Here is a 15,008-nt window from a genome sequence, read left to right as displayed (position 1 = left end):
CCGCCAAGCGCTGAAGCACATACCGTGTAGAAAGAATAGTCTTTCCTCGATGGCAACACTCGCTACAGAGTTTCAAACTGCCTCGGGAACAAACGTCAGCACAGTAACTGCTCGTCGCGAGCTTCATGAAATGGGTTTCCATGGCCGGACAGCCTCACACAAGCCTAAGATCATCATGCGCAATGCCAAGCATCGGCTGGAGTAGTGTGAAGCTCACCGCCATTGAACTCTGAAGCAGTGGAATCACGTTCTTTGGAGTGATGACAGTCAAATCTGGGTTTGAGAACACTACCTGCCCCAATGCATAGTGTCAACTGTAAAGTTTGGTGAAGGAGGAATAACGGTCTGGGGCTGTTTTTCATGGTTCGGGCTAGGCCCCTTAGGTAAGGTGAAGGGAATTCTTAACGCTACAGCATACAATGACATTTTAGACAATTCTGTGCTTCCAACTTTGTGGCAACAGTTTGGGGAAGGCCCTTTCCTGTTTTCAGCATGACAATGTCCCTGTGCACAAAGCAAGGTCCATACAGAAATGGTTTGTTGAGATCAGTGTGGAAGAACTTGACTGGCCTGCACAGAGCCCTCACCTCAACCCCATCAAACACCTTTTGGGATGAATTGGAACGCCGATTGCGAGCCAGGCCTAATTGCCCAACATCAGTGCCCAACATAACTAACGCTCGTGGCTGAATGGAAACAAGTCCAAAGTCCATGTTCCAACATCTAGTGGAAAGCCTTCCCAGAAGAGTGGAGTCTCTTATAGCAGCAAAGAGAGGGACAAACTCCATATTAATGCCCATGATTTTGAAATAAGATGTTCAACAACCAGGTGTCCACATACTTTTGATCATGTAGTGCATGTATAGGGAGGGGTAAGGTGACCACTGGTGGAAAAAGTACCCAATTGTCCTACTTGAGTAAAAGTAAAAGATAACTTAAAAGAAAATTCAAGTAAAAATAATTTAAAATTCCTTCTATTAAGCAAAGCAGACAGCCACATGTTTTAATTTACAGATAACCAGGGGCATGCTCCAACACTCAGACACCATTTACAAACGAAGCATGTGTTTAGTGAGTCCGCCAGATCAGAGGCAGTAGGGGTGTGTGAATTAGACCATGTTCCTGTCCTGCTAAGCATTCAAAGCGTAATGAGTGCTTTTGGGTTTCAGGGAAAATGCGTGGAGTAAAGAGTACATAATTTGCATTAGGAATGTAGTGAAGCAAAAGTAGTCAAAAATAGAAAAAGAAAGGAAAGTACAGATTCCACAACAACAACAAAAAACAACTTAAGTAGTACTTTAAAGTATTTTTACTTAAGTACTTCCCACCACTGAAAGTCACCAGGCATCAGGATATAAGATACACAGAGTAGCAGCAGCTTGTGTGTGTGTGTGTGTGTGTGGGGGGGGGGGGGGGGGGGGGGGGGGCCCTGTGAGTGTGCATAGAGACAGTGTGTTAGTGTGTAGGGCCCTGTGAGTGTGCATAGAGACAGTGTGTTAGTGTGTAGGGCCCTGTGAGTGTGCATAGAGACAGTGTGTTAGTGTGTAGGGCCCTGTGAGTGTGCATAGAGACAGTGTGTTAGTGTGTAGGGCCTTGTGAGTGTGCATAGAGACAGTGTGTTAGTGTGTAGGGCCCTGTGAGTGTGCATAGAGACAGTGTGGTAGTGTGTAGGGCCTTGTGAGTGTGCATAGAGACAGTGTGTTGGTGTGTAGGGCCCTGTGAGTGTGCATAGAGACAGTGTGTTAGTGTGTAGGGCCCTGTGAGTGTGCATAGAGACAGTGTGTTAGTGTGTAGGGCCCTGTGAGTGTGCATAGAGACAGTGTGTTAGTGTGTAGGGCCCTGTGAGTGTGCATAGAGACAGTGCAAAAATAAAAGGTCAATAAAGAAACAAGGTAAACTCAGATCACTATTTAGTCTGTGTATCTATTTAGTTAACTATTTATCAGTCTCATTGCTTGGGGATAGAAGCTGTTTAAGAGCCTGTTGGTGCCAGACTTGATGCACCGGTACTGTTTTGCCATGGGGAAGCAGACAGAATAGTCTACGGTCTGGGTGGTTGGAGTCTTTAACCATTTTCCAGACCTTCCTACCAGCCTGAACATAACGGAGTCAGTGCTGGAGGCACGGCTCATTCAGCCCTGTGTGGAATATAACAACTCATTCAGAACTACCATCCTAGCTCATTCATTTCTACGATGGTCTAAGTCGTGATACCTCTGTGTGTGTGTGTGTGTGTGTATGTGTTCCCCACCAACCCCCAAAATGATGCTGCGATGCAGTACCGTACCTTGATGAGATGTTTGTTGACCCATTTCATGAAGGTTTTCTTCTGCACCCGGTCTCGCTCATCTGGAGCAGAAGGAGGGAGGGGAAAAGGAGAGTTCATTAAACAACAAGTACAGCGTCCTCACCTCTGTATTGTTTACAAGCACTGCCCTAAAACATCTCTGTACCGAGGCTGTCTGGGAGCGCAGCGTTCAACCGGATTTAACCAGGCAGCGCTCTACTAAATGTATTTGTCTGGAATGGAGGGCTCAACAGTCATGTCTGCTGCTTTGGTCGTTTCTGGGAGAATTGCGCCTCGTCACACCTCTGTTTTGTAAGGGCGCTACGTTTGTTGAGTGTTCGTGACACCGCAGTTTGTTTGTGACACTGCAGAAAACTCCATATGGACACAGCATAGGATGCATGGTACATACGCATTAACCCCCCCCCCCCCCACCACGCACGCAGGCACTCCAACAAAACACACACACCATGACTCAGTATTTAATAAAGCAGAGAAAAGCCGCCTATTGAGCTGGTCGATCCCAGCTGTAGCCGCAGAGACTGGGCCAGGGGTCTTAGCACAATGCAGCAGCCTCCCAGCCTATTTCCTTTGTCGCCTGTTCTGAGCTCAGTCCAGTGACACGGCAATGCCCAGGACAGAACCTGACGACAGGCCCCGCTGCTGTTATCTCCTCCCCTCCCCCACGTGGAGCCACTCCTCCTCTCCTCATATTCTGGTCTCTGTGTATGACATGCAGATGGGTGGCTTTGCTTTTCCCGCCTTCCCGTTCATATCTGACTCACTCCATTGGGACGCCTCTTCCCGCGTTCCCCTGGTTGTTACAGGCCATGTTACAGGCCATCAGGCCATGTTAGAAAGGATATACGTCGTGGAGCTATTTAACAGCTTACATTATTTGAACCACGAACCAAAAGTCACATTCCAATCGTATATTTTACCCCCTATAATGAGAATATATCATAATTGGCTATATTCACACTTGTCTTTTCTAGCATGGCCAACTAGTGACTGCTTTCTCCCCTTCTCTGCTCCAACCAATCAGAGAATAGTTCCTGCTGGTATTTCCCCAACTTGACCTTGATAAACTCCACTGTTGATGTGGTTGCCAAGGTGACACTATAAACAGAGTCGCTATGTGGGGGGGGGAGATATGTTGTCTCACTTCCTCTCCCCAGAGAGGCCTACATACATTACACACACACACACACACGTACGTTTACATACTGTAATGGGAACAAGTGGTCTTAGTGAGCTTCTATATCAGCATTGAGGCTCTTTGTGATAATGACAGAGTGATATTTTAGTGTGGAAATGCAGGTCAAATACCTGAACATGGTCAAACCTAGCGGGGCAAGGTAACACACTATATGACTCATTATAATAATTTTACTCCGGGGGCACGCCCCAGGCACACACACATTTGAACACAGTCTTGCTAAATAGTTTCAACAGAAAAGCATGCCTTTATTAACAAACCTGCCTGGTAAGCTGGCCTAGCCGGCTCAGCGGTAACACATGGCTTTCTTTGTGACATTTAGGTGAGGCTGTGTCTTCATCAAAATCGGCTATTGGTGACAGTATATTAAACAAGCACGGCGCCCCCTAGAGTTTGACATGGGAATTAACACGATACCCCACATTGGCTACTGCCAGTGGAAACGCATGTCCATTGCCAAGGGCAGAGCCTGTACACCAACAGGGTTGGCTGTGTGCTGTGTTTGTATGTGTGACAGCCACGGAAAGGCACGCATTCCACCACACAGGGAGGCATTGTTCAGCAGTATACACCCCTCAACACCATCCAAAAACAAACACTACCACTACTAGAGTGAGTCTTCACACTGTAAACATTGGTCGATATAATGCACAAATAGCTCAAGATGTCAACAGTACACCACACACACACTACAATATAGTGAACAAAAATATAAACGCAAAGTAAATTGTTGGTCCCATGTTTCATGAGCTGAAATAAAAGATGGCAGAAATATTTCATATGCACAAAGAGCTAATTTCTCTCAAATTCTGTGCACAAACTTGTTTACATCCCTGTTAGTGAGCATTTACCCTTTGCCTGACAGGTTTGGCATATGAAGACGCTGATTAAACTAAATGATCATTGCAAAGGTGCACCTTGTTCTGGGGACAATAAAATACAATTCTAAAATGTGCAGTTTTGCCGCACTACACAATGTCTCAAGTTTTGAGGGACCATACAATTTGTATGCTAACTGCAGGAATGTGCACCAGAGCTGTTGCCAGAGAATTTAATGTTCATTTCTCTACCATAAGCCGCCTGACATTTTGGAGAATTGGACAGAACGTCCAACCGGCCTCACAATCGCAGGACCACGTGTAATCACGCCATCTCAGGACCTCCACATCCGGCTTCCAACAGCTACCCGGACAGCTGATGAAACTGTGGGTTTGCACGATGACCACTGGCACTCTGGAGAAGTGTGCTCTTCATACATGAATCCCGGGTTCAACTGTACCGGGCAGATGGCAGACATGACATTGTGTATGGCATCGTGTAGGCAAGTGGTTTTCTGATGTCAACGTTATGAAAAGAGAACCCCAACGGAACCACGGGGCAATGGAAATGGGAGTCATAAGCTACGGACAACGAACACAATTGCATTTTAATCGATGGAAATTTGAATGCACAGAGATACCGTGATGAGATCCTGGGGCCCAATGTCGTGCCACTCATCAGCTGTCATCACCTCATGTTTCAGCATGATAATGTACGGCCCCATGTTGCAAGGATCAGTGCACAATTCCTGGAAGCTGAACACGTCCCAGTTCTTCCATGGCCTGCATACTCAGACATGTCACCAATTAAGCATGTTTGGGATGCTCTGGATCGACAGCGTGTTCCAGTTCCCGACAATATCCAGCAACTTCACACAGCCATTGACGAGTGGGACAACATTCCACAGGCCACAATCAAGCAACCTGATCATCTCTATGTGAAGGAGGTGTGTCATGCTGGGTGAGGCATAAGGTGGTCACCAGATACTGACTGGTTTTCTGATCCACGCCCCTACCCATTTTCTAAAAGGTATCTGTATTCCCAGTCATGCGAAATCCATAGATTAGGGCCTAAAGAACATATTTTAATTGACTGATTCCCTTATATGAACTGTTGCGTTTATATTGGTTTTATTCAATGTAGAAAACACAGGACACACACGGTGACATCCTACGCAGAAAAACATTTATTGAGCCTCACTAAATAACACTTAGCTGCTTTACAATGTACAACACATGCATACACTACACATACCGTCTCTCACACACACACACTGACCTGCACAGCACATGATAGAGTGCAGGTGGGCATTGAGGCTGGACTCGTTATGGTAGTCCCGCCACATCCTTCTTTTTACTGTTCTATCCTTCTGTATTTCTCTCCTTCCTCTTTCCTTCACCCGGCTTCTAAAGCCACTTCCTCTTTTCCCTCCCAGTGCACAAGTCCACGTGTGATTCCAAAGTCAGGTGGCACACCAGAGAGAGGCAATGTAAACGAGTCACTATTCCGCAATCCCAGAACCAGAGTAGTCTCTCTCAGAGGAAGTCCACGTGTCTTATTCCAAGCCAGGGAGCACACCAGGGAGAGGCAAAGTACACAAATTGCTATTTCAGTTTCCACAATGTCAAAACAAGAGTATTCCAATGAATTTGATTCTCCCAAAAACACTTATTGCAAGGACCGGTCTCCCCGCGTCTCAGACAAGTAGAGGGACTCATTTCTGGGTTGCCTCTTTCTGCCTGTCCCTCCCTTGTACCCACTCTCTTTCCGCCGGTCTTGCGGTCGCTGCCATTTCTAAACTCCTGGCCAGCCCTCACCGGAGCAGTCACACGTGTGTGTGTCAAAGTCACAGGCTGCCCCCTCCCCTCCAGGAAATAAAGACCGCCCCTCAAACCCCTCCCTCTGGTTCTTCCACTCTCGTCGTCTCACACTCCCTCGGTCACTCCTGTCCCCTGCTACCGCGCTGGCCTGAGGCACGGTCCCTCGTTCACTCTACTCCTGGTGCAGGACAGACACCTTGTGCTCTAAAATGCAGCTGTTGAGCAGTGGCTCTGCAGACAAAGCAGGTTCAGAGCTGCGGTTCTCTCCCTCTCTCAGCCTCTCCCTCCCGCTCTCTTTCAAAGTATCTCAAGGCTGCAGTCCTCTGGTTAAGATGTGTATGCTGTCAAGACGGGGCAACAGCAGGTTGAGGAATCTGTCTGCCGTTCACAGTTGGAAATAAGAGGGGTTTTCCTTCTTCAGTCTTCCAGAGCAAAGGAAGGAAGTAGTTGTAGAGAGAGATTGTTTATCAAACTCTGGTTGAGGTAAATAATAAGGAAGTCAAAAAGAGAACGTGCTGAAGTGTCCCTTTATGATGATGTCATCCACTCAAGCAATCAAGCAAGCAGCAGACTCCAGTGTTTAGATTCCAGTCTGTTGCCATGTGAACACACACACTGCTCTCTCTAACAGAAACCAGACACTGCTAGCCCTAGACTGTAACCAACATCATTTACAATCTTTTTCTTTCCTCTTTCTAGGCCTGGGAACAAACATTTGCCACAATCCCAGAAGAAACCCCCTGGCTGTCCATTGTAGAGCCCCCGTTCTGAGCCAATGAGTGTTTTGTGTGTGTTTAAGACCACTCGTCTGATCACAAAATGATCTGCTGAGCTTGTGATGTCATCTGATGAGACAGAGACACAGAGAGAATCTACTTCAGATAATCATAATAATCTGAGTAGCTGCCTTGGTCAGTGAGAAAATGATACAAATATGTTTTGGGTCAGGGCTGTAGTGTGTATGAGGAGGTCTATTGGAGAAATGTCCAGATCAGATTTCTTGACTCCTCTCCAGGCGGGTTCAATGCAGATTGGGCACAACACCAGCTAGCTACAAGTGAACAAGATGCGTCTTGAGCTGAGAGCCACCGTCCCCTGACACCGTACACACCCACGAACAATCACAGAACGGGACAAACACACACTTTAGTCTCGGCAATCTAAATCCCCAGCGTTGACTCATCCTTCATTGTAACCCTACTGATAGCTACTCTGAGGAAAAATGTACTTTCTATGTCTGTGTTATGTGGTTGTCCCACCTAGCTATCGAAGATGAATGCACTAACTATAAGTCGCTCTGGATCAGTGTCTGCTAAATGACTCAAATGTCAAAATGTAGCCCCCTTTCCTATGACTAAGCATTCCCCTGATGCAACAGCATTGTCAGCTAGCCTATTCCTACACCCCTTCAAATCTGTCGATGTTGCATAGAGCGTCTCAAAACCTTTTCACAACGCTAGCCCCTACAATAATTGTTTCAATTTTTAAAAAGCTGGAACAAAATCAATAGTAGAACTGAAACGGAGAGTCAGCAAAAACAGCTGCAACAACCTCGCTTCGTAGAACAACAGCGCGACGGCATATGAACATGTGACCGGAACATTGACATTATCACTGGGAGTCTGACAGTCAAGGGTGAGATCACAGTCTGTAGTTTCTTATGGAAATACTAAAGACCAGGTAAAAACCTATAGTTTAGCATACAAAAGAGCTGGCACAACAACAACGCCTAGACGGCCCCAACAAAAGCAGTGACGCACACACACACACACACACACACACTCGTGACACACAACGACAACACGCTCCGCCGGAAGAGTCCACACACACACACTCCTCTCCTCCTGTCGATGATGCGTCACTCAAGTAACCGTGTTTCTCTCCCCCTATAGTGACCTCTTCACTCTCTCCACATATCCAATCCTCATCTTCCTCTGTCTTTTTTGTCCTTTGCCTTTCCCTCTGCTCACTCCATCCTTGTTTTCAAGAGGACTCTCTCCTCGGTTTTTAGAGCCAGAGCGCTGTTCAGCCGCTCCGTTTCTCCCCCGGCCCTCCAAACTATAAATACCAGGCAGAGCTTACGCTCTTAATACCACGCAGTATGCTTATCCCTCGCTCCCTCCCTCTCTTGTCATCGCGTCTAATCTCTCCTCTTCTGTCCGCTTCTCTCCTCAGTCTCATTCAATTAAACAGAGGAAGTCCCTGCTCCACCAAGTTTTCTCCTCCTGTTGTCAAATCTGATTTTTTCCATTTCACTTTCTCTGTCGTTAAAATGTCAGAGTTCATCACTCTCCTTCTCCGTCAGCAGTGGCACATCTCCCTCCCTCTCCCATCAATCCCCCTACATCCTCTTTGTTATGAACGTATAAACCAAATAAAAATAGGAAATTAACTCCTATAGCAAATCTAAATCAACCAGACCAACATTTGAAGCGATATTCCCCAAAATATCCAGCTGCAATATTCACAAATATCCAAACCACTCCTGTATCGGGTAACAGGTTTTGAAAGAAAGTGCTGATATTCCGCTCCTGGCTGCTACGTAATCCCATCCCAGTTACCAGGGCCCCCCGGCAGCCCTCTGGACGAGCAGTCATCAGATTAGCACATATTGAATTTGGGCTCCTTGTGACTTATGAGGACTTATGAGGATATTGGGCAGTGTTAACCTTATTAGGAGGAGATGCTGTGTATCTACGTACGGGATACGCTGCACTATAGGGACGCAGGTTGTTTGGGGTTATAAGGTTGTGTTGTAGGTTGTTTGGGGTTATGAGGTTGTGTTGTAGGTTGTTTGGGGTTATGAGGTTGTGTTGTAGGTTGTTTGGGTTCATAAGGACGGTTATGTCTGCTGTTGAACTAAAACTATGTCCTTGTCAATGTCCCTTTTCACAGTTAGGAGGTTATACAGTGGGGCAAAAAAGTATTTAGTCAGCCACAAAAAGATGAGAGGCCTGTAATGTTCATCATAGGTACATTTCAACTATGACAGACAAAATGAGAAAAAAAATCCAGAAAATCACATTGTAGGATTTTTAATGAATTTATTTGCAAATTATGGTGGAAAATAAGTATTTGGTCACCTACAAACAAGCAAGATTGCTGGCTCTCACAGACCTGTAACTTCTTCTTTAAGAGGCTCCTCTGTCCTCCACTCGTTACCTGTATTAATGGCACCTGTTTGAACTTGTCATCAGTATAAAAGACACCTGTCCACAACCTCAAACAGTCACACTCCAAACTCCACTATTGCCAAGACCAAAGAATACTTCAGGATTTTGGCAATGAAGCCCTTCATCTACTTCCCCAGAGTCAGATGAACTTCCTTTAGACATAAAAGTGGTATCCACAAGTTCATCCGACTCTGGGGAAATAGATCATCCCGACGTATCCCTTTAATAATAATTAATAAACAAAATGGATATCAGTAAAATCACTAACTATTTGGTAGGTCCGCCATTACTTATTACTTCTGGAAACTATCATCATCCTCCATCCTCATGAGGGAGAGACATTAGAAAATATCTTCAAGGTATGTGGGGTTTTTGGTAACAGAATTACAAGGCAATGTTTTTTTTTTACACTTACAGAAGGTAAAACATTTTTCCAAAATGAAATATGTGATATTAGTTGGCATGGTTCTATACGTCAACATTATTGTGTTTTAACGCATTTCTGATACCTTAAGACTTATTCTGGTTTTGCAAGACCCCTTTTTCCATCTGTTTATCCAGATATCTAATATTTAAGATGGAAAATGGTTTAAAAACGCCTTAATTAAAAAAATAAAATAAAAAAAAAACCTTTGCTTTCATTTGACACCCAATTTGATATGCTCCTACTGTATGAGCTTCACATATTGGTGCTCATGGGCCCTTTTACATGGAATAGCCCCTATACATACACACTCATGCAAGAGCACAAACACACAGCTCCCCACCCTGCCCATCACTCTGCTGTGCCACGTCTTGCTTGCTGCTGCGGCTAAAAATAAAGCCAGTGCGCCAGCGTCACAAACACACAGCTCTGTATCAGTCGGTACCGCACATTAGCGAGCCTAAACACGCAAGCCTGCATCACACGCACACACAGTACCACCCACACATAGCCCCAAGAAATGGCACACAGCACAGCTTTCCTATCCAGTCCCTTCAGATAGATGGTGATAGTAGGTCCCTGTATAAATAGGAAGTGGCAGTAGGAAAAGGTCACTCTTTCCAAGGCTTCCCTGTAGAACACAGAGGTGGGCAATACCTCTCTGTTCCTCCTATCATCCCAGACAGTCCTGTCACGCTAGATATTATACTCCTGTGACTGAAGGATATCAATTAAATCCTCCAAACAATTAGCAGAACGTCCTTGCCAGGGGCCACGGTGGTCCTTTATGGCTAATGATTAACCTCATCAGGATCGGACCCTTTTTTTCCCCCATTTTCGCCTAAAAATGACAAACCCAAATATAACTGCCTGTAACTCAGGCCCTGAAGCAAGGATATGCATATTAGTGGAACCATATGAAAGGAAACCATTTGAAGTTTGTGGAAATGTGAAAGGAATGTAGAAGAATATAAACAATAAATCTGGTAAAAGATGATACAAATAAAAAAAAAAAATTAAAAACGTTATTTTGTATTTTTTTGTACCATCATCTTTGAAATGCAAGGCAAAAGGCCATCATGTATAATTCCAGCCCAGCTGCAATTTTGGCCACTAGATGGCCACTCGATTTTGGCCACTAGGGGGCAGCAGTGTATGTGCAAAGTTTTAGACTGATCCAATGAACCATTGCATTTCTGTTCAAAATGTTGTTTCAAGACTGTCCAAATGGGCCTAACTGGTTTATTAAGTGGCCAATTCTAGCATTAGCCACTATCAAAGTAACTTATCATTGGGATTATAGATAGTTGGACACAGACCAAATGTGATGTATTCCATATCTTGTATTAGGCTTTACATTAAAAAGGATGTATGCCTCTTACAGGACTGCAACGGTACAACAACATATGTGTCATGGTGTTTACCCTCAGCATAAAATCAGCCACATGACGGGACTGAGTTGCTTGTCACCAAACTTTCTGTTCACTGCGTTAGGTGACACGATATTACAAAAAGCCGACTTAAAAACAGCCATTAAGAGACTTAACTGGCCAACTCATACAGTCCGCGACAAACGAGAACGTCCACTCCCAAGAAATTGATTTGAATCAATGGCACATGACAGGTAGCAGCCACGCTGTGAAAAAGGCCAAATAAGGAGAACTGTGCCAGAATGACTCACACCGGTAGAGATCCAATCAGACAAACACTGTCTCAGTTTAAAAAGAGAATACACAACTAAATTAAGACTAGTTAGCAGATAAAACATTTGCTCTCTGAAAAGTAACACGTTTCCCAAACTGAAATCTAACAGAAAGAAGCGACATACTGTCATCTACATTAAAACCCCCAAAACATTGACTTAAATGCTGATCATCCCCTCCTTCCAATACCAACCAGCAACACAGCAGTGAACAAGATATCATGCGAACACAAGACACGCTAACAAGAGACACCAAAAAGGGAGCAGTCTAAAGAGGAAGTAGGAAGCCAGGAGTGTCACTCCGAACACCCTCCCTCTCCTTATCTGAGGAGGATAAAGAGGCAGCAGCGACAGAAGGAGATGAGGAGCATCTCCCCCCCCCAGCCTTATGTGCTTTAAGGAGTATACACACCTGGTGTAAAACGAGGGGTACGCCGTCGGCGGTAGAACCACACCCCGGCCGCAGTGAAGAAGTGAGCAGCCACCACCAGGATGGGCGTGACGACCACCGGGTCCATGAGCAGGTCCATTGCTAAAGCCACTTATGTGCTAACTGACCCAGAGTCAGTTTGTTCTTCAAAGAGTTCAACGAGAGAGTGACCACTTCCAGTGTCCAATACCAATCTCAGGTCTGTCCTAAAACGGGCAGCAACAAGCTACCGGGAAGAGTTTTGAAGTTTCTGCCTCAGCCTGTTAGTTAGAAGCATCGTCTCGTTTCTCTCCTTCCTGTTCTCTTTTTTTGCTGTGGATAATAGTCGGCTGTTGGATAACCTTTTTCCTCCTGAACACGTAGCCTCAATGCTGAGAGACTAATAATCTTTGCCAAGTTCTTCTCTCCATTGGAGCTCCCGCCCTCTTCTCCTCAACCCGCTCTTTTTCGCGAGCCCCCCTCTCACACTCGTACACTGAATTCCTTTCCCCTGAAACAAGCGCCCGGCTTTAAGCCGTTGCTCCGACCACACAGTATAACAAAAAAGTTAGTAGACAGAATAAAAGCGATGTTGGGGTTCAATCGCTCGCTAGGGAGGAAACCACATGGGAGATTGTCTTTCCTGTCTGCGTGTGTCAGCGTGAGTGAGGGTGATTCAGGTCGCGTGTCAGGGTGGCATTTGCGTGAGAGCGTGTTGCCGTCTCGGAGTGTTTATCTCTGTTGCTATGGTAAACCAATGTCACTCGTACCGAAATGTATTAATGGCTATCTCAGAGGTTGTGGGTGGGTTGACCACATATGTGTGTGTGTGTGTGTGTGTGTGTGTGTGTGTGTGTGTGTGAGAGAGTGTGTGTGTGAAATTGCAGTCTAAAAGAGTGTGAGAAATCACAACATGAGGGTTGCTAACTACAAGGGTAACTATGCTGTACTGTGTGTGTGTGTGTGTGTGTGTGTGTGTGTGTTCATGAAGTCACGATATGCGAGACATACTGTCTCAGTGAGTCAGCATGGCAGGGGGACAGGGGGTAGAATAGATAGAATGGCAGCAGGTCCTCGAGTTACTCACACTTCACAGAGAACCGTGTGTGTGTGTGTGTGTGTGTGTGTGTGTGTGTGTGTGTGTGTGTGTGTGTGTGTGTGTCTCATGTACACTATGTAAGTGCATGTATTGCATTTGTAAATGTTCTCCTGCATGCCAACACTAATGTTAGAGGCAACAACCTCTAACTGAATTGCTGTCCAAAATAGGACCGAGCAAAATATAAAAACAGAAAAAAGGTCATAAAATCCCATTTAGAATCAGATGAAGATGAATTGTGTAACACAGTGTGATAAGACCTATATAGAGTAAAAGTGGGCAGAACATCACAGTCACCAGTATTTTGGAGAGACATCTTGATACCCAGTTGTTCAGCTTGTGGTTTCCACTATGACTGTCACATGCCAGTCTGCTCTGGGAACTTCCCGTGTTTAATTACCCACCGTCCTCTCACATCAGAATCCGAGAAACACCATATCTAAATGCCAACCGCCACTACGCGTCAAAACCAAAACCCTGAGATGAAAACTGTAATACAGAGAGAGACGAACAGAGAAAGACCTAATAAGGGTAACGTGTCAATGTTTGAGTAACAGCCACAAATCTGAGGTCAGGAGTGTGGAGCCACCGCTGTGATAGAAGAGGCCGGTGCGTGTTGGTGCAAACAGTGGCACAACAGTCAAACACAAGATCTGTCACACTAGTTGAATAGCCACACAGAACACAGTCAAAAATATGCTTCATACCACATCTTACAATAGTTGACTAAACGGTAGACCTACACCGCAATCAGACATTCACTGATCTGAACTTCATCACTAATAACCCCAGCAACATTTATTCAGAAGTCTCAGAATATCGGAATTTTAATTTATAGAGCCGACGAAAGACAATCGAAATAAACAGATCTGTGTAAACCCAACTAAACTTGGACATCTGCCTTTTCTAGACGTGTGTAGTGTGTGTGTGTGTGTGTGTGTGTGTGTGTGTGTGTGTGTGTGTGTGTGTGTGTGAGAAAAGCCAAAAAAGGTACACGCATACAGGAGCAATGTAAACACACGTAGAAGACTGATGTGTGTGATGCAATTACCTCAGCTAACCTCTCTGGGCTTGATTGTCTGTAAGTGCAAGACCGTATCCACTATCAACTGTTTACACTGCCAGACTATCTAAGTGAATAGTTCGACAGCCAAGTTGATGAGTCTGCGAGAACTAAGTGTGTCCCTGACCTTACTGAAATATCAAACAGAATAATCAACACATGAACAGAAAATATAATATGCAAGAGGTCAGAAGCGCATGCCAAAACGTACACTCACACGACAGTGAATGAGCGGATCATTGTGTGCCAAACACTGTCTGCCATGAAGTCAGGGCCTCAAACAGGGTCTGTTTCAAAGCCCCTCCACCAGAAAAGGAAATGTTCAATGCTGTGTGTGTGTACATATATGAGTGAGTGAGTGAGTGAGTGAGTGAGTGAGTGAGTGAGTGAGTGAGAGAGAGAGACACACACACAGATGGGGAGATGGAAAGAGAAACGGGGCAGAAAGAAAGGAGGAAACAGAAAGATGGGGAAGAGATAGATGATGTTGATAGAGAGAAGGAGATCGAGGAGCTGGAGAGGGGTCAGAGAGAAAGAGACACGAGGGTGTCATTGCACGGCTCTGTGCGCTAATGGCTGTTTGTGTTGGGTTGTGAATGACCCATTTCATACAGAAAACATAATTCTCCTCCCACACACACCGTTCATTGTGACCACTGACCAGTGTCATGACGGTCCCTGCTGTTCACACTTCCATTTCCAACATTATCAGTCCATATTTTACTTCTTCAATCAATAGCCGTGTTCCACTACTCATACCAACTGCACTAACTGTACTATTTGTGAGGTGAATTGAGTATATAGTATGCTTATTGGTCATAGTATGGATATAGTTAGTATGCCAAAAGTTCCCGGATGTCGCACTAAATTCGCCAAAATATGAAGTATACACGCAGAGGACACTTTTTCCCTACTTTAGGGCCCATAATGCAATTCTTCAGGAAATGTACGTGGCTTCACATCGTTTCCAGATTTGAAGAAAATGGATGAAAA

At 45.2% G+C, this 15,008-nt stretch overlaps 1 protein-coding gene across 33 annotated transcripts in view; it reads right to left on the bottom strand.

The window, feature by feature from the left end:
- Window positions 1-15,008, bottom strand: part of LOC110487604 (microtubule-actin cross-linking factor 1) — a 251,689-nt gene that overhangs the window by 155,795 nt on the left and 80,886 nt on the right. For 30 of the 33 annotated variants that reach the window (XM_036971072.1, XM_036971087.1, XM_036971081.1 and 27 more), the window contains one exon: window positions 2,288-2,349. In XM_036971072.1, the coding sequence (XP_036826967.1) occupies window positions 2,288-2,349 (62 nt within the window). Of the gene's footprint in view, window positions 1-2,287; window positions 2,350-5,603; window positions 6,197-11,856; window positions 12,491-15,008 lie in introns of those variants that run through there. The other 3 variants (XM_036971092.1, XM_036971096.1, XM_036971089.1) reach the window with 2 other exon arrangements.

The sequence above is a fragment of the Oncorhynchus mykiss genome, chromosome 32 (genome assembly GCF_013265735.2).
Source record: "Oncorhynchus mykiss isolate Arlee chromosome 32, USDA_OmykA_1.1, whole genome shotgun sequence".
In the NCBI taxonomy this organism is placed as follows: Eukaryota; Metazoa; Chordata; class Actinopteri; order Salmoniformes; family Salmonidae; genus Oncorhynchus; species Oncorhynchus mykiss.
Note: the sequence above shows the minus strand (reverse complement) of the source record. Positions and strands in the feature narration are given on the sequence as shown.